Consider the following 19,529-nt stretch of genomic DNA (forward strand, 5'->3'; position numbering starts at 1 on the left):
ACTTTCTACAGTGCTCTGTGGAGCTCAGACGATTTTAAATACCCCACTTGCGCGCGGAAACTCCGCCCCACACAGCACGAGCTCTACTGTAGAGTCTGCGCTCGCGCTCACAGATCGCTGCATCTGCGTCTTCCGCAAACACTCTTTTCCTGTTTTCGTGTTCAAAGTTTTGTGTATGTGATTGAAGAAAACGACGTCCTGTGACGAAAATCTATACCAGCTGTATATCTGCAGAAACTTCGCACAAAACCGGTTTACTTTGCCTATCCCCCCAAAAAATACGTTAAAAAAACCTTTGTTGGGTACTGTGCTAGACTGAGGCTTGTAACTGCACTTGTATAGGCTACTGTTGCTCTCTTGTTGGTTTGATTGCTTCTGTTGTTCTCATCATTTGTAAGTCGTTTTGATAAACGCGTCTCCTAAATAATTAAATGTCAATTTTCATTCACAAATTGTGATAAACAAAGTACTTTATGATTATACGTGTTTGCTTGTGTGTTTATATTAGCCTATATCTGAACCTGGACCGCAAAACCAGTCATAAGCGTCAATTTTTTAAAACAGATTTATACTGAAAGCTGAGTAAATAAGCTTTCCATTGATGTAAGGTTTGTTAGGAAAGGACAATATTGCTTGGCTGAGATACGCAAAAGAAATCAAAATACTGAGAAAATCGCCTTTAAAGTTGTCCAAATGAAGTTCTTAGCAATGCAAATTACTAATCAAAAATTTAGTTTTGATATAGGCCTATTTACGGTAGGAAATTACTAAATATCTTCATGGAACATGATCTTTACTTAATATAATGATTTTTAGCATAAAAGAAAAATCGATCATTTTGACCCACACAATTGTTGGCTATTGCTACAAATACACCCATGCTACTTATGACTGGTTTTGTGGTCCAGGGCCACCTAAGTGTTTGGTATGCGTCATGAATGTCTGTCAGTTGAATCGTGATAGAGACGTTAAATTCCCAACGAAGTGGCTCACTCACTACAACTTTCTAAACACCTTTAAATGTCATTCAGCCAGAAGCTACAGCTCAGATCAGAAGATTGCACACACACACACACACACACACACACACACACACATACATACACAAACACTTATACGTATACACAACACGTAAACACGAATACACAAACACTTTCCATGTGAACAATAAATGAAATGAAATTAAATCAGAAAATGAGGGTTTTGAGCATAGAAACATACTGTATGTTAATCCCTCAAGTGCTGTTTATGTTTTGCATACCTTGAATGGCTGTTTTATCACATTTAGGAGGTGCTAATGTGTGGAAGATCAGATAAAATCACAGAGGCGGTCTGAGTGATCACAGATCGTACAGTTCTCCCTTTGTTCAAAACACCCAAACAGCTAAATTAACTTAACTCATTTATATGCATATACAGTAGTCAACATTTAAAGTGGATCAAAAAAGTTCATCAAAGTTGTCCTAAGACAAGAACGCATTTTGGTTTTAGGTTTTAGGACAACTTTGATGAAAGGTTTTGATCCTCTTCAAATGTTGACTACTGTATGTCCCTATGTTTACAAGTATAGTGGCACAACTGGGAAAATGTGACACTTAAGATTTGCATTTAATATGTTCTATTTACTGTAGAGACGATCTTTAGAAATTTAAAATGGCATTGTGTGAGGGGCTAAGCCATTTGGCATCATAAACACAATGACAAATTATCACAAAGAGTCCTCCTTTACCTCTAAGAAGAGAACACCCCATACTCTATTCTATAATATCTCAGTCATTCAATACTGGGTTGTAACAGGCACAGATGCTGCTTAGTGAACAGAGACGTAGCGTGGTTGGGACACCTGGCTAAAATGAGAGGTCAGACCTATTGCTGGTTGTAGGGAGCATGGAAGGGCAGTTCTTGGAGACAAAAAACCCTTTGGCAATGTGTATGTGTGTGTGCTTTCCTCTGGGAGAACATGTGTTTTCACCATGCCCCCAGCCAACAGAGATGGGTTCCAGAGGACTTCTCAAACTGGGAGAGTTGTAAGGTGATCTATACATGTGACTTCAAAATCTGTTGCACTTAATTGTTCTGTTATAAACTAATTTTATTATAAATTATAAATTATAAATATTATAAAATGTATTATGTGTATATTATTGATGTATATTTCATAAACAAATTAATAAATGTATACAGTTAATGCTCTGGGTGAGATTTTTTGCTCACCAAGGCTGCATTTATTTGATAAAAAATACAGAAAAATAGTAATATTGTGAGAAAAATTATTACATTAAAAAGTACTTTTTTATTTTAATATGCTTTTAAAACGTAATTTATTCTTGTTATGGCAAAGCTGAATTTTCAATATCCATTATACTCCAGTCTTCAGTGTCACATGATTCTTCAGAAATTTTTCTAATTTGCGGATTTGGTGCTCCAAAATATTTCTTATAATTATCAATGGTGAAAACAATTGCTGCTTATTTTTGTGAATAGAAAGTGTGTGTGTGTTGTACACATGTTGTAAAATAACCTCTTCTAACTAAGTCATTGTATGAAATCTTAAATCTTAATTAGGTCATGGTTTAATGGAACTTATGTTTTCTTTTGAAGTTTGATTTTGTGTCTCACAGATTTTCCACAGGAACATTAAGAAATTAGATTTTGTATTTTTTGTGTGTGTATTTATGTGTGGTTGTGTGTATGCGTGTGGGACGATGAAAGAATGCTGGTGCAGTAAGACACAAACCGGGTGCCTTTTATGTCTGCAGAGACCACAGAGGTGTCAAACGCGCAGAGGCATAAAGAAAGACTGAGTGGGAGAATGAAAGTGTGCGGAATCGATGCATTCGTTGTTGTTTTCTCTCGTGTCAGTGCAGCAAAGAACTTGTCATCCATGAATGTATGATTTCCTCATCCTGTGTGTGCCACACTGATTCAAATGCAATGACATTACATCCATTACATTTAAATGGATGGTTAGCATTCATTAGAGTTTGTAGCGTGCTTTCAGAGTTCCTCTGAAACCCTCCACCTTCCCCAGTTCCACCTGTATGGATCTGCTAGGGGGTTATTTTAAATGCTTTTGTGCATTTATTTGTGCAGCAGCAGTATGTCTTACCACTACGGTTTCTGGGCCCCCTGGACAGCATATTCACTCGGGCCCCCGCGTTCCGGGGGGGCTGGGGGCGGTGGTCCCCCTCGTTAGATATCGCGTTCGCGTTCCTGGTAAGTCGCGTTCCGGGTTCCACTTGGTAGAAATCGCGTTTCGGGCTTTTAGAATCGTCCTAACCTCCCCCCCTTACGGCACCCCTGATTGGCAGTAGCAAGTTCCTGTACTTACTTTGCAGCAACAATAATCTACATCAACAACAGCAGCTATATGGTAGATCTATTCTACCAAGACCAAATACATTAACATTGTCCTATCCATTACCATGCTAAAATCTTCTGAGGGTTGTCATGATAGAACTGCAGCAAAATCAGAATATAAATGAAATCATTCAGTGTGTATAAAAGAGAACAGCACGAGCACTTCACAAAATACAGTATGCCAGTTTGCTTCTTTAAAAAATAACCACACACACAGACACATACAAAATGTCCCTAGTGCACAGGGTTTCCTCCCTTCTCCACAGACCATGACAATAGCCCTCGGGACAGGGCAGAGAGGCTCTGATAAGAATACAATAGGTCTGATGATTCCAGATAAGAATTTCTGGCCTTTCTAAGTGTCATTAGGCCATCTGTATGTGTTTCTGTATGTGTCTTTCTTCCTATCCAACTTTATCTACTAATAATGATTTAAACAGCGATGAATTTAGAGGACAAGATTCAGATAAGAGCATGCTGCTTCTTAGTCAGACTGTTGTGTGAACTAGAGAAAAGTAAACTTGGGGTGTATTTGCAGATCTACCAGGCAGCACGTTGGTGCCTTGAAGTCTATACATTGGCCACTAAAGTTCCAGCCTCAAGGCGACAGAAAACAAATCACTGCTTGGCCAGCCCATTCACAGAGGTGAGCAGAGGCATGGGGAAGAAAGAAGAGGTGGTATTAAGGAAAGAGGAGACACCTGTTTGAATGGCCCACTGCCCATGATCTTTTTTTCTCTCTTTCATCCCAGCTTATTTGGTCATGGAGACAGCTGAAAAGACTATTATGGGGAACAGAGTTGGTGACAGACCCTTATTAATTAAAAGCCATTGGAGACTAAGCAAAGACTAGCCGATTCACTGCTGCACTGAATTTTACAAGTGAGAAGAAACAGTATAAAAGCGCCCCAGTCAATGAGAGATCAAATTATGTTCTCATTAGATTGAAAATGGGAGTTTATAGAGAAAATTTTAGATGTTTTATTTATCTTTAATAATATATGGATGTAATATTCTGGGTTCACACATGTTAAGATCTTAAACTGAGTTTGTACAAAGTTAAGATCATTCAACAGCATTTGTAGCATATTCATTACTACAAAAAAACATCAATAAAATAAAAATAAAATAATGTTGACTCATTGCAAAAATCAAGGTTGCATTTAGGTGTGTAAAGTGGAAGTGAATGAAGCCAATTTTTGGACAATTTAAAAGCAGAAATATGAAACTAATAATTATAGAAAAGTTTTTTAATTAATTTTATATTAAAATATGTTTATTATTTGAGCTGTAAACCTATTTAAAATATTTTTTACAAGTGTCTTAACTTTACCCAAATGGTTAGTAAGCCATTTCTGTCATTTGGCTGTACTATTGAAAAAAGTTATTATTTTGATGCCTTCAAATTCACTTTGATTCCTGTCATTCTGCAGAACCGAAAGGAAGATGTTTAAAGAATATTTCAGCTGTTTTTGTCCAAAAATGTCAATGTGGTCCATCATTTTCAAGCTCCAAAAAAGACCTCAAACCAACATTAAAGGAATAGTTCACCCACAAACGAAAATTCTGTCATCATTTACTCACCCTCACGTTGCTCCAAACATGCATGAGTTTCTTTCTTAGGTTGAACATAAAAGAACTCAGTTTAAAGAATGTGGGAAACCAAATAGCTGCGGGTCCCCATTGACTTCCATAGTAGGGAACAATACTAAGCCATTGGGGACCAAAAACTGTTTGGTGACCCACATTTTTTAAAACATCTTAATTTGTGTTCAGCAAATTTTAATTTGTGGGTGAACTATCCCTTTAACATCGAACCACAGTGGATCTTGTACATGATCAAATGTCATGAGATTTAAGATGTGTCACCATGTTTGATGCAGGTTTTGTATGTTTTCATTGATCAGAGTTTTGATTTGATTAATAAAGGCTTACATCTTGTTCCCTACCATGGAAGTCAATGGGGACCAGCAGCTATTTGGTTTCCCACATTAATCAAATGATTATGTCGCTGTAGAAGGCCACCAAGGCCATATGGATTAATTTCACACTACCATTATATCCTTTTTGGATCTTCAAAATGTTGGTACACATTGACGTACATAATATGGACAAAACACTGAAAGGTTATTCAGAATATAATTTGTGTTCTGCAGAGAAAAGAAAGCCATATAACTTGTATGTGACATGAGGAGGAGTAAATTAGGGAGCTATTCCTTTTAAAATTCTTGAATGATATTCCATTTAGTCTTCTCTGTCTGGCTAGAAATCTGACTCTGACTCGCTAAATGGGGCTGAATTGTGCTGCAGGTCTTTGAGAGGATTAGATGGGCTGATCTGAGGACTGATATGGAACCCTCCTGTCTGTCATTTGCATCCTTTGTAGAAGAACATCCACTGCTCTGTGTGTATATGTGTTGTTGGGGGTGGGGGGCTGCATGTTAAATGACCAACACACATACTAACAAACGTAAGTACACACTCTAAAGGCCACACACGGCACACTGGCAAATTTTGCATGTTGGGGTGGAGTAATTTCCTTAACAGACGTTTAACTCATTTTTGCCCCACATTTGGTTTAGCAGGTATGAGTCTCCTCCTCTCTTTCCAGACAAGTGCTAGGCTTATTGATCATGAACCACTCCTATGTGAGTGAAATTGAAAGGGCGACTCCCTTATAAATGGCAGCAGTTTGCAACTTTGTGACTGGAAACACAACTTGCACAATGAACTTGGGTCATACATTCATATATTTTTTATTGAACCCAAAGCAACAAAAACCACAAGCATAACATAATGTGCTTAATGAAATGCATGGTTTATTACAGTGATAACTGGCAAATTCCCAAAATACAATGGAGCTACTTTGGAATTAAATCTGCGTTTGGCTCTAATTGACTGATAAGATTCAGCCGATTCATTATATGTTCATTCTGTCTCACCAGGCTAATAAAAAGGGATTACAAAGCAATATACAATGATCTGACTTGAACCTTTGTCACTAATGAGTGTAATTACATTATCATGGTATTACCATAAGCTGCAGTTCAGTGTTGTGACTGAGGAAGGACCAAGTCATCCATTGTCCTCACCAGCCGGAGGCTAAGAAAATCTTGATTGATAAAAATAGAGTAATATAACTATAATATAGCAAACACACTCAGGTTTCCGCTCTCAGCGTGTCCCAGAGGTCCGACAGACTTCAGTGAACAGATGTTTGTCTGCCGTCCAGGTTTGCTTGAGCTTGTTGTTCACCTCTGAAAGTTTACTGCTAGTTTGATTTGACTCCTCAGAAGCAGTCTTTGTCTACTTGCCTTTTGTTGTTTCAACCAAGGTTAGGCCACATTGTTGAAGACGAGGGTCTTGGGGTAAAAGATTTGTGGTTGTGGCAGGGGTGTGGTGGTGGCATATGCCCGTCTGTGTATGAGTTATGTCTGTGTACATCAAACGTGCGTCTGGGTGTGTATGTGACTGCATGTGTGAGAAGATTGGGTTGAAAAGGCTTGGGTATTTATGCGACATTGGATCAGCTTTTATTTTTTTACTCTGATAGCGTGTGACTGAGTGTACCAAGCAAAACCGCAGCTTCCTGACTTTTCTGACACCTATTTGTGTCTATCTCAGTTCTACACCTTGAGTTTATAAATTATATCAGATGTTATGTAACAAGTCTTAAAGGGGTCATATGATGCGATTTAAATTTGTCCTTTCTCTTTGAAGTAGCTCAGGCTACACGCCATCATCACAGTATTACCATAACTTGGCGTAACATTTCCGTCACACGCTTGAGGTATTCGGCCAATCACAACGCACTGGATAGCTGGCCAATCACAGCACACCTCGCTTTTCAAACCGATGAGCTTTGTAAAAATCGACGCGTTTCAGAAAGGCGGGGCATAGAGGAGAAACAATAATGTACAGTATGTGGAAAATAATGTTTTTTTTTACTTTAAACCGCATAAACACATTTCATTACACCAAATACACAAAATAATGTTCTTTTTTAGCAACATCATATGACCCCTTTAAGCACACAACACACACTATGAGGCGCCTCAATCATCTCAAATCTGAATCTTAACACTTTTTAAATATGAACTTTCAAATGAATATCAAAATGTTATTTTTTCATTCATGTAGGCCTATTTAACATGTTCGTTCTGTAGAATACATTGTATCTTGTTCCTGTTATACAACCAAGACATACCCACTGGGTTACTGTTACGAAGGTACAAACAACATTTGAGATGAACGGCATCACGGGTTTCTTTGTATCAGTGGCGCCATCTTTTGGGCATAAATGGCTATTTGCCACTATTCACTCCCGTCACAATTAAAAAATAAAATAAAATAATGAATTTAGAAATTGACTGAATATTATATTAAAAGTGAACTAAATTTTACAAGTGAATTCTATTATATTAATTATTCTAAATTGTGCATTGTGCTGTACTGCTTCTGCTGGAAAATAAGCATTTATAACTTAAAGATGGGTAAAACTGGTGTTTACCTGGTTGGCAGTTTCACTCCCAGCCTAACCAGCTGAAAAATAAATAAATAAAACTACTACTACTAAAACCAGTAAACAGACTAGTCTGACCATGCTGGAAAACCTAGACCAGAAAAACATATTTTTTAAGCAGGGTTATTGTAGCCTACTATATTGTGCATTTACATAAATCATTTTAGCTGTAACGTTTATTCAAAGCAATTTACAAAAGAACAATACAACCACAAAAGGATCTCTTATACTCCATATTGTAGGCCTGTTATAGCTATAGTCCTACAATACATTTTGTTCTCTGTTTAATTCCCCACAAGAGCAGTTTCACTTGGCCAGTATACTTTAAATTAAACCTTTTAACAGAACGATATGAATATTTTCCTCAATCCATTGAGAACTATGAGCTTGTGTCTGGGCTGACTGTGTTGCGCATGCGCACTCGCTGCCTCTCAGCTCACGGGAATGACGTGCGTGGACGTTCCCATCGGTCCTCAAGGCAACGTCAGCGGGTAAGGAAATGCGATGCCCTAATAACAATTCCTTCAAATGTATGCACTCATATTTAATGAATGCAAACTGTAATTTATCAGGACCCGTATAGTGTCGGTTTCGAACTGCAGACTGAAGTCGCCATGTCAAATGTGTGTTCTAAGTTAATAGGGTTATTATAGGGAAACGCAGCGAGAGCTCGATGACTCCTTATCTTGTTTGGGATCCGGTAACTGTCTTTTTACAATATTTATTCGTTTATCTTTTCAGAGAGTCGTCCTGTATACGCTAGGAATACATGGTTCAGTCTATTTATTTAAAACAAAGTAGCAGTTGTGTACACTAAAATGCTTGGAAAAGCCAGGCTGCTGCTTGCAACATTGTAACCAGACCCATGAGTTGGATGGGGAGGAAGGTGCGATCACAACAGCGTCAGCTCATAAACAGTGCGTTTTGTTTTGCGGAAAATATAAGGTTATTATGTATTTAGTGACACAATTGTTAAACAACCTTTGAGATCGCTTAAACACTCATCTTTTAAACATTAGTGATGTTGAATGAATGTCAGGACAGGTGTTTGGTTCTTATTATAGTTTCTTTTGACTTGCATTAAACGTTTGCTTTTGTGTGTGTGTGTGTGTGTGTGTGTGTGTGTGTGTGTGTGTTTGGATGCAGTATGTGTCATTGATTTTGGGTATTTGTGACCGTGAGAGACATGGCAGTATTTGTGAGAGCTAACAGCTGTTACCTCAAAAGAACAAAAAGACAGCAGTTTGCAAAGGGCATTCCATTTATTTTGCCTTATTAAGTGTTTCTTATGTATCAACTGACTTTCCTCAAAGCTCAGATTTATTTATTATTCATTTACATTGTCCAGCAGTGACACTTATTTATAATATTGAAGAAAAAAAATCAGCGATTTTTATTGATTTTTAAAAAAAAACATTGTTGGTATTTTATCCAGTTATTTCAGTGTCTGCTGAATGCCACCACTGATTTTTGAAAAGTAAGTAATAAAATGTTTTAATTAATTTTTAAGCGTATATATATTTGTAGAAGTCTGTAAAATTTCTCTTATGCTCGCCAAAACTGCAGATATTTGATAAATACAGTAAATCTGTATTGTTGTGAAATATCGTGACTTTGATTCAATGAAATAAAATAATGATTATTAAAATATTTGAAATAAAAATAACTTGTAACATCATAGAATATCAATTGAATGCATTCTACATTAATAAATATATCAGTTTCTTAAAAGAATGACTGACCCCTAACTTGGTAGTGCAGGTCTTGTGACCCAAGATTTGATTCAATATTTCTATCCCACTTGCAGATTTAAGCCACACTCATCAAGAAGATGGACAGCTATGGGTTTGTATCTTGACTTTGTCCAGTGAATGGTACCCCTCTTCTTCTTAGATTTTGTTTTAATAACAAGTATATCTGAAGAGCATGGCATGTTCTTTTAGGTTCTCCAGTGACATGTTCAGTGGCAGAGCAGTTCTGGGGGAGGACAGCTCGGTCATGGCCCGAATGCAGAAGAAGTTCTGGAAGACCAAGCAGGTTCTGATCAAGGCCACAGGGAAGAAAGAAGATGAGCATGTGGTGGCATCTGACGCAGATCTTGATGCCAAATTGGAGGTATGAACACCCTTGTAAATGTAGTAAAATGACCTCTATGTCAGCTGTGGGTGAAAGTGAAGCATCACTGGGCCAGGTTTTTCTTTCAGTGACTGTGTATGACTCATTCTGTTTTTTAACATTTGAAAGCAAATTATTTATTTTTTCGTTTGATGTGTGTGTGCCTGACAACGACAGAGAAATGATTGAATGAGATGGAGGGAGGTTAATGGTGTACTGTCACATGATCACAGGGAAGAGAGAAGATGAACAGATCTCTAGATGATGCTATACTTTGATCAACTGTGCTTGATTTTACCACTGTGTACAGACATTCAGTCTAAATGGCCCTGGCACTGTCTCTGTCTTGACTGCCTTTCTTTTATACACAAACACACACACACACACACACACACACACAACTGCCTTTTCTTCTCCCTTTCCCTCTTTACATATTCAAGCAATGCATTCCCTATAAATGTGTGTCTTTTTTTAACAGCAGTCCAATGCAGATTTAGGTAGGTTACACAGACTCACACTTAGGTGACACAAACTCAGCCATGCTGTGTCAGAAATGAACAAGGTACTGTACACTGCCGTTTTGTAAAAACAAAATTACCCAAAAAATTAATTATCAAAAATGATAGTAAAGACATTTAAAAAATTCAAACAAATATGGTTATTTTTTAACTTTCTATAATTTTGTTTTACTTTTTTTGTATTGTTTATGGTTTTCACAAAAATATTAATCAACACAACTGTTTTCAACATTGATATTAAGAAATGTTACTTGAGCACCAAAAAAAAAACCCACATTAAAATAATTTCAGATGTATCATGTGACACTTAAAATTGGAGTAATGGCTACTAAAATGTAGCTTTTCCATCACAAAAATAAATGGCATTTTAAAATATATTAAAGCAGAAGACGTGTATTTTAAATTGTAATAGTACTTCACAATATTGCTGTTTTTTTTCTATATTTTTGGTCAAATAAATGCAGCATGGTGAGAACTGGAGAAACATCTTGTCAGCCCCAAACTTTTGGACTGTAGTATACCTTTATACCTTGTATGAGGACGTTTTTATATAATACCCAAAGTGATATCCATTTATTTGCTTAAATTATATCAAATAAAGTGATTTAAAAAAAAAACAATATTATGCCTAAATTCTCCCACCTGACAGATAGCACTGAAATATGTGTCCTGAGACTCTGTGAGTCTGTGGGCACACACTTTTTGCAATTTCTTGCAGCATCATTATTTAAGCTCACTAGGATGTTTCAGACTTTAACTATATAGACCTAAAATAAATATTATAAAATAACAGAGAAATCAAACAGAGAAATTTACTTTAGGGGAATTTTGTCCCAGATTTTTATACATAGTTCACACAAAAAATGAAAATTCTGTCATCTCAAACTCATGTCATTCCTAACCTGTATGACTTTTGACTTGTGGGTTGGGAATAATATGAGGGGGAGTAAATGATGACAGAATTTTCAACTTTGGGTGAACTATCTTTTTAAGTATTTGGGGTACACTTGTATGGGCTACATCACTTGTAGCCCATGCTTTGGTTTCTTTTTGATCTTGCACTCCAGGTTTTGGGATCTGAATACATGAACACTGATTTTATTGAGCTTGGATTTATTTTAGCCTGGAAGTGTTGTATTTGGTTGGCCATATGTGTGAGAGATAATCTACTTTACATTAGTTGACATTTGGTTAATAGTTAGCTTTTTTAAAGAAAGTAGCTGATTTCTTGGAATCAAGACCTAATAAAAATCTGTAGACCACTCATAGTGAAGTGAAGTGACGTGACATGTGGCCAAGTATGGTGACCCATACTTGGAATTAGTGCTCTGCAATTAACCCATCCAAAGTGCACACACACAGCAGTGAACACACACACACCGTGAACACACACCCGGAGCAGTGGGCAGCCATTTATGCTGCGGCGCCCGGGGAGCAGTTGGGGGTTCGAGTCCGACTCTCTAACCATTAGGCCACGACTTCCCCATCCATCACAAAAATAAGTTGTGATGGAGAATTGTTTAAGGAATTGTGTGTGTGTGTGTTTGTTTATGTGTGCTTGTCTAATCTTGCGCTGCCTCAGGCTGTTACACTTAAGCATATCCTGGTTTACTGGTCATTAGATGGTTTCCAGCGAAGAGGAGAGCAGAAGACAGGCCACCGTAAGTCCCCCGGCTGCTTGCTTAATGAACAGGTGTATCCATGTTCTTTCTCCATTGAGCCACAGCTGCCCTTATGATCATATGAATTGGCTTTTAGCCTGTTTGGTAACAAAGCACAAACTTGAAAACAATAATGCATCATCCTTATGGTGCGAAATGGCAGAATTTTACATTAGTAAATTCAATAACAGTGTTTATTTAGCAGAGGCTGTTGTACAAACCTGATTCCTGAGGGTGTTGTTCTTGCATGTTTGTCAGGCCTGTGCACAGAGTTAAACAGTAACCTGAAAGCAGACCTCACCTGCATCAGCACACATGGACCTTAGTCTGGGTGGATGCCATATTTAATTTGATCCACATGAATATACTTTATTAATACAAGAAATGACCCTAGTAATATTTTTTTCTGAAGTAGATATGGTTTTTTTCCCTCCCCGACTATGATTATTTGAATACTTTCCTTACAAACCTGCTTAAACACAGTAGTTGCGAAGGCTTAAGTCTGGTAACCGAAAGGTTGCTGGTGTGAGCCATGAACTATCACTATTGTGCCCATAATAAGTATAATGCAAGTCGCTTTTGATAACAGCATCTGCTAAATTACCACCTACACTACCATTCAATAGTCTGGGGTCTGTAAGATTTTCAGCAAGGCTGTATTTATTTGGTCAACAAAACGGTAATATTGTGAAATATCATTACAATTAAAAATAACCTTTTCCTATTTGAATATATTTTACATTTCTGTGATGTAAGCTTAATTTTCAGCAGCCATTACTCCAGTCTTCAGTGTCACATAATGCTTCAGAAAACAGTCTAATATGCAGATTTGGTGTTTAAAAAAACTTTTATTATTATTATCAATGTTGAAAACAGTTGTGCTGATGAAATTTTTTTTTTGTGTGGAAACTCATACTTTTCAGGATTTGTTAACAAATAGAAAATTCAAAAGAACAGCATTTATTTGAAATAGAAATCTTTTTTAACATTATAAATGTCTTTGCTGTAAGTTTTGATCAGTTTAATGCATCTTTGCTGAATAAAAGCATTAATTCTTGTGTGCCTACTGCTATTCTCAAGGTTTTAGAATGTGAGTTGGGGTTTCACTGGTATTTTCTATTGCCCAGTGTTTTCATCCCACTATTGAATGCTGGAATTGGTCCTGTTCCTATATTTGGCTTCTCAAAGCTTTTGAAACTCTCGCTAGAACAAAGGCAGCTCAACAGAATGAGTCATTTATATTATATGTGTCATTTCTGTGAGTTTCTTGTTTCAGGTAGAGCACATTCTCCTGCTCTCTCAGACAGTCAGGGACTTAACATCCTTTGTTGCCATGACAGCAAGACTGGAAAGGCAATTTTTTGTGTTCTAATGTGTTTGTTTGTTTTTTTGGAGTCTTTAGTGTGGGTGACCAAATGTTCCGTCTGAGTATATAAATGCTGAAAAGAATGCAAGGTTCAGAGATATTTTGGTGTGTTGCAACAAACACAGAAGTGTTGCTTCCTTTTTAACATTTGTAATAAAAACTAAAATAATGAACTACCTGTATTAATTGCATTTGTTAATGATAATGTGTTATCTGTTTCCTCCAGTTTTTCCATTCAGTCCAGAGCACTTGCACAGAACTCCTGAAAGTGATTGAGAAATACCAGCAAAGAATCACACGTGAGTGAGGAACATGATCTTCCACCCTCTTTGTGTGTGCAAACACAAAGAGTCTTGTTCAGCTTGTTTTGAAAGCCTTTGCATGCAGTGGAATACAGTACATTTTCTCAGTTTCCATGAATGCTGTAACTGTTGAGTAAATTTTAAGCATAACCCTACAAATGTGTTTTTGTGGTTTTCATACTTGATAACGCACAGCACATATAATCAAGCCACATATTGTTTCTAATATTATGAGTTATTGTAGTAACCCTGTTTTTGCCTCCTGTGACCTCCTCCTTCAGACCTCTCTCAAGAGGAGAATGAGCTCGGACTGTTCTTGCGCTTCCAGGCAGAGCATGATAAAACAAAAGCAGGCAGTATGATGGACGCCACCAGTAAAGCCCTCTGCTGTTCTGCCAAGCAAAGGTAGGCACTCTTCTTCAAATATGAACAAATCAGGGCTTCAGATCATTAATGCAATTTATTTCAGGATACTTTGATAGTTAATACGTGCATATGTCATGATTGAATACATTGCAGTTAGGGAATGGGTCATGATGGTTGACTAATCAACTAGTCATCCAACAACTAAGCAGTTTGGTCGGGGTCTGTATATATACACACATGTGTATGTATATATGTATGAATATTATGTATATGTATACACTCTTTCAAAAGCTTTTAAGTCAGAAATGAATACTGTTATTCAGCAAGGCTGCAATAAATTCATCAAAAAATTATATTTCAAATAAATGCTGTTCTTTTCAGAGAATCCTGTAAAAATGAATTACAGTCTTCACAAATAAGCGGCACAACCATTTTTAACATTGATAATAATAAAAAATGTTTTTTGAACACCACACACACACACAATTTTTTTCTTTTAATTTATTAAATTGGAAAAATAATGCCAACATAGAAACATTTTCACTAGTGTTCAGTTTTTTTTTCATTTCTGATTAATTACTCAATTATTACAATTCATTATAAGTTACATTGGCAGCCCTAGAAAGAATATTTCTATATTCTGCAAACACTAAAGACGCACTAACATCTCTGTCCTTCGGTGCTACATTCACTCAACAATCATGTGATTAAGCCACTGGCAACAATTTCTCTGTCTTCTTGTCCTCTGTCATGCCCAGGTTGGCGCTGTGTCCCCCTCTCCATCGTTTGGAACAGGAAGTGGAGACGTTCCGGAGGAGAGCCATCGCAGACACCCTGCTGACCGTGAGCCGGATGGAGAAAACCCGTACTGAGTACCGCGGAGCTCTGCTCTGGATGAAAGACGTCTCACAGGAACTGGACCCAGATACTTACAAACAACTGGAAAAATTTCGCAAGGTCAGCGAGCAATCGAAGGGGGGACTTGCATCTGTATACAACATGGAGGTTGAAGTGTCTGTTATCTGTGTGTGTTTGTGAACAGGTTCAGGCCCAGGTTAGAGGAACAAAAGTGCATTTCGATAAGCTGAAGAGTGACGTGTGTCAGAAAGTGGTCTTGCTGGGCGCCAGTCGCTGCAACATGCTTTCACATTCCTTATGTACTTACCAGGTAAAATGTGTAATACCTTAATTTCCTTATTAAACCTGTTTCACTCTTATTTTTTAAACCTTTTCTCATCCTGAATTGTTTTTTCTGTAGACAACGCTATTACAGTACTGGGAGAAGACTGCACATGTGATGTCTGGCATCCATGAGGCCTTCAAAGGATATGTACCTTACCAGTTCACTACCCTTAAAGTAGGTGTCCATGCGCAAATCTCAGAAATTAAACTGTTGTCATGAGATTTAAGCTCTCATTTGACTACATTTGACTCATTACAGGAATTAAGGGACCCATTGGATCAAATTGTCTCCACGCAGACAGCAGATGACAGCAAAGACGAGGAAAAGAAGACACATTCAGACAAGTGAGAACACAGTTAGAAATAGTTTGGCTATGAGCCAGCCATTTTCATCTTCTTCTTTATGTTTTTTGTGTGTAATATACATCACATGGTCAATGAATCTCACACAGACAAATCTAGCGGTCTCAGTTTTCTTCATTTTTTTTCATCAAGAAAGCATGTCTTCTCCCTTGAAGGCGCCCTGCTTGCCTCTCATTGTCAGATCTTTCATTCACTCTCTTTCCTCATTCTCTGCAACCCTCCCGTGTCCCTCAGATTAGGTCTCTTCAGGCAAGGGGCCTCTTTGAAGGCTCTGGTTACTGATCTGTGAGTGGAACATTGTAATCTCTTTTAGAAACTCCTGCTACCTTTGTGAACAGGAAACACTGCTTAAAGTTCCACTGTCATTTCCTGTCTTGGCACCGGGAAATGAGACAGTGTATTTATTCCTGTGCCATCTGCGTTAGACATGCTGTTGTATAAAACTGTGATGACTTTCACCCGCTTCCTAGAAATATCGCTGTGACTCACTACAAATTGTCAATTTAGATTTAATTTAAGGTGTTTTGTAATTCTAATCTGATACTGTGTGTCATAGTAATGTGAATCATCTCTTCTCTGCATCCATTTAGCCATGCATCAGGGTGTCTATTAATTCAATTTGGTGTTTGTATGTTTATGTTTCAGTCTTGTTTCACTTGAAGATGAACAGCTGTGTGAATCATCCGATACTGGTACGTTTAGTTTTTAAAGCACATTTGGGAACACGCAGTATTGCCTAATGATTTTCTATTGGCTCAAGTTTCTTAAAAAAGTGCACTTTCTTTGTGTATTTAACAGTTTCTACTCGTGCGGTAGATGGGCAGAGTAGAGGATCTGACAGTTCTTTGTGTGCCAGTCTGGACTCTGGTAAAGTGTGTGTGTGTGTATGCATACTAGGCCTTGCCCCACTACTCATTGCTACTAATTGACTAGTCATCCAGAAACATAGTCGACTATTAAAATAAATTGCAAATGATGTTTTAGTAATTTAGTCAGCTTAATTGTTATTCAAATCCTTACATAAGCACATATATAATAATTAATTACAATAATGTAATTAATTGGAAAATGGTTTCAAAAGATTTTTTTAAATGTTTGAATTTGTATATATGTATAGTCATATCACTTAGCCCTAGATTTAATTTCACTTCAGTGAAGAAGCAGCACAACTGAAGTCATATGATCAGCTGACACAGACTTAAAGCATCAAATACTGATAGAACTAATCAACTTTTTGTATAGTCGGTGCAACTCCTAGTGTGTTTGAGTAGCTTTTATGTACAGTATGCCTGTTTGTATTTCTCATCTTCATCTCTGTCCCTGTACTGCAGCATTGAATGAACAATTAGGCCCTATTGGTGGAGATAGCACAGATGATGACCTCCTATTATTGACCCCTGAGCCTGGCTCGACCCCTTCTCTCATTCCAACCCTACACCCATCCATGTCCGTTATGCAGCCTCAGATACTGCAGGAGGCCTCAAAGCCTTCTGCTATTCAGTGTGGCGTAGGCGTATCACATGAGGAAAAGCAAGATGCCTTTCCCAGCATTTTACCACCTGAAATGGGTATAAATGCTTGACTGGCACCCCTTAGCGCCTGTTCTTACTCTCTAAAGTCAATCTTAAACCCCCCTTTGGATGTGCTTTAACACCCTCATCTATCAGTCTTTTAGGTTTCATAGGAATTATTCAGAAACATTTTATGCTTACGGCTCTTTTAGATTTCCTTCTCCACTTTTAAAACTCTTCAGGTGTTTCTGACTCTTTTTTTCCCAGGTGTTTCCAGCATTTTTAAAAACTGTACTTTCCTCAAGGTTACTTTCTTTTCCCCCAGCTTTTTACGTTCTGTTCGATTTTTATGCACTCTTGAAAGATTTTGGGAACTTCTTTTCCACATTTTAAACCTAAATTGACCTCTTATGTTTTGATTACGCAACCATGTTTTTCTTGAAGCTTCTCTGTGATTCTTTTACTACACTTCTGCTACGCTACACTACTGTAAAAAGTTTTTACAGTCTCCATATTTTTGTCTTGTTTTCCAGTACAAATATCTAAATATTCTAAAACCAAGATGCATTTAATTGAGAAGCAAAATGACATGAGATAGCAAGTCTTGTTTTTTGGAAAATGAGTGAGTTAAAACTTAAAAAAAAAAAAAAAATATCTGGGGTAAGAAAAATTCCTTTTAATTAAGTTCAGCAGATTTAGTTTCTTGTTAAAGCTTAAACTCATTTAATTTTGATATTTTTTTTATCACAAACCAAGACTTAATATTTGGCTTCTCAAGATATTAAGGCTTGTTTTTTGCTAAATTTACCAAAATTAAGTCAGTTTAGGCTTAAAACAGAAAAAAATACCTGCCATTATGGTAAGAAAATTAGAAAAAAAAAATTTCAGATTTTTCTGACACTACTGGCAGATTTTTTTTCTTGTTTTAATATTAAACTCACCTAATTTAAATACATTTTCAGAAAACAAGTCTTAGTATCTAATATAATTTGCCTTCTAAAGTACATTTTTCTTGATTAAAGTAAATGTTTCTTGATTAAAGAATGTTTAGATATTTGTACCAGAAAACAAGACAACAGTACTGAGGAAGCAATTTGCTTTTTGCAGTGTAAAAGCCTGATTATCTTCTTATTTTTATTGTAGTAGGCAGGGATCTGTTGTCTGAGGTGAAAGAAGAGGAGGGAGAGAGAGGTGACCTGGCCTTCCTGCAGGATCTGCTGAGTCCTGGGGCTGCGGGTGGCACTAGTGAGTTTAGTAAGGCATGGCAGGATGCTTTCGGCTGTTTTGAGGCCCCTCCTGCTCCTGTTACTGCTCCTTCACCGCAAACAGGAACGGCAAACACACCCACTGGCTTCCTGCCATCACAGCTCCTGGACCATAGCCTTAGCTCCACAGGTTTGCACAAACTTTTATTTGCCCTCTACTGGCTGGAGGAACGAGCAACACAGTTTTGTTGTGCGACTAGTATTCAGTGCAGTCACTGTGATGTTCATATTCATTCTCTTTCTGTTGTTCAGGATGGGCGACTCCACCTATGTTTCAAGCCCCGCCCCTCCAAGCACCTTCCAGTGGAGGACAGCCTACCCAGAATAGTCCACACTCATCTGCCAGTGGTGAGAGTTTTATATCACATGTCAAAAATTAACAGATGGATACAGACAATCTTAGATGGTACTTTTTTTTTTTTTACTTAGATTTGTACTGTTTCTGTAGTGATTGATCTCTCTGTCTTTTTAGCACCTAAGGGAAGCTCCAGGGACATGTCTGCCTGGTTTAACCTCTTTGCAGATTTGGACCCTCTGTCCAACCCAGATGCTATTGGACGCAGTGAACAGGAGTTCCTTAATGCCTAAGGTGTGTTATTGTGAGTTTGTATATATTTATCACCAACACGTCCCATGTTTATAAAAATATACCTTTTTTTTTGTTGATATTGTTGACATTATATTTGGTATATATATATATGTGCTGTCAAACGATTAATCGCGATTAATTGCATCCAAAATTAAAGTTTTTGTTCACATAATATATGTGTGTGTACTGTGTATATTTATTATGTATATATAAATACAAACGCATGCATGTATATATTTAAGAAAAATATGTAATGTTTATATATTAAATATATTTATATATAATATAAATTATATGAATATAAAAATATGCATGTAAATACATGTAAATATTTTCAAATATCAACAAATTTAATATTGTGAAATATTAATATGATGTAAAATAACGTTTTTCTATTTTAATATACATT

General features: G+C 37.1%; 1 protein-coding gene across 6 annotated transcripts in view; it reads left to right on the forward strand.

The window, feature by feature from the left end:
* Positions 1-8,300: 8,300 nt before the first annotated feature.
* ical1 (islet cell autoantigen 1-like) overlaps positions 8,301-19,529 on the forward strand; it is a 13,305-nt gene continuing 2,076 nt past the window's right edge. Inside the window, exons 1-17 of one of the 6 annotated variants that reach the window (XM_016563404.1) lie at positions 8,301-8,373; positions 9,318-9,359; positions 9,690-9,727; positions 9,826-9,997; positions 13,769-13,841; positions 14,126-14,249; positions 14,969-15,167; positions 15,253-15,378; positions 15,469-15,567; positions 15,652-15,737; positions 15,990-16,040; positions 16,401-16,447; positions 16,554-16,622; positions 17,087-17,323; positions 18,410-18,661; positions 18,784-18,879; positions 19,004-19,120. In XM_016563404.1, the coding sequence (XP_016418890.1) occupies positions 9,714-9,727; positions 9,826-9,997; positions 13,769-13,841; positions 14,126-14,249; positions 14,969-15,167; positions 15,253-15,378; positions 15,469-15,567; positions 15,652-15,737; positions 15,990-16,040; positions 16,401-16,447; positions 16,554-16,622; positions 17,087-17,323; positions 18,410-18,661; positions 18,784-18,879; positions 19,004-19,119 (1,761 nt within the window). In that variant the 5' untranslated portion in view covers positions 8,301-8,373; positions 9,318-9,359; positions 9,690-9,713 and the 3' untranslated portion in view covers position 19,120. The other 5 variants (XM_016563405.1, XM_016563406.1, XM_016563410.1 and 2 more) reach the window with 5 other exon arrangements.

Source organism: Sinocyclocheilus rhinocerous, unplaced genomic scaffold (assembly GCF_001515625.1).
Source record: "Sinocyclocheilus rhinocerous isolate Xijiao unplaced genomic scaffold, SAMN03320098_v1.1 scaffold349, whole genome shotgun sequence".
NCBI classification, from domain to species: Eukaryota; Metazoa; Chordata; class Actinopteri; order Cypriniformes; family Cyprinidae; genus Sinocyclocheilus; species Sinocyclocheilus rhinocerous.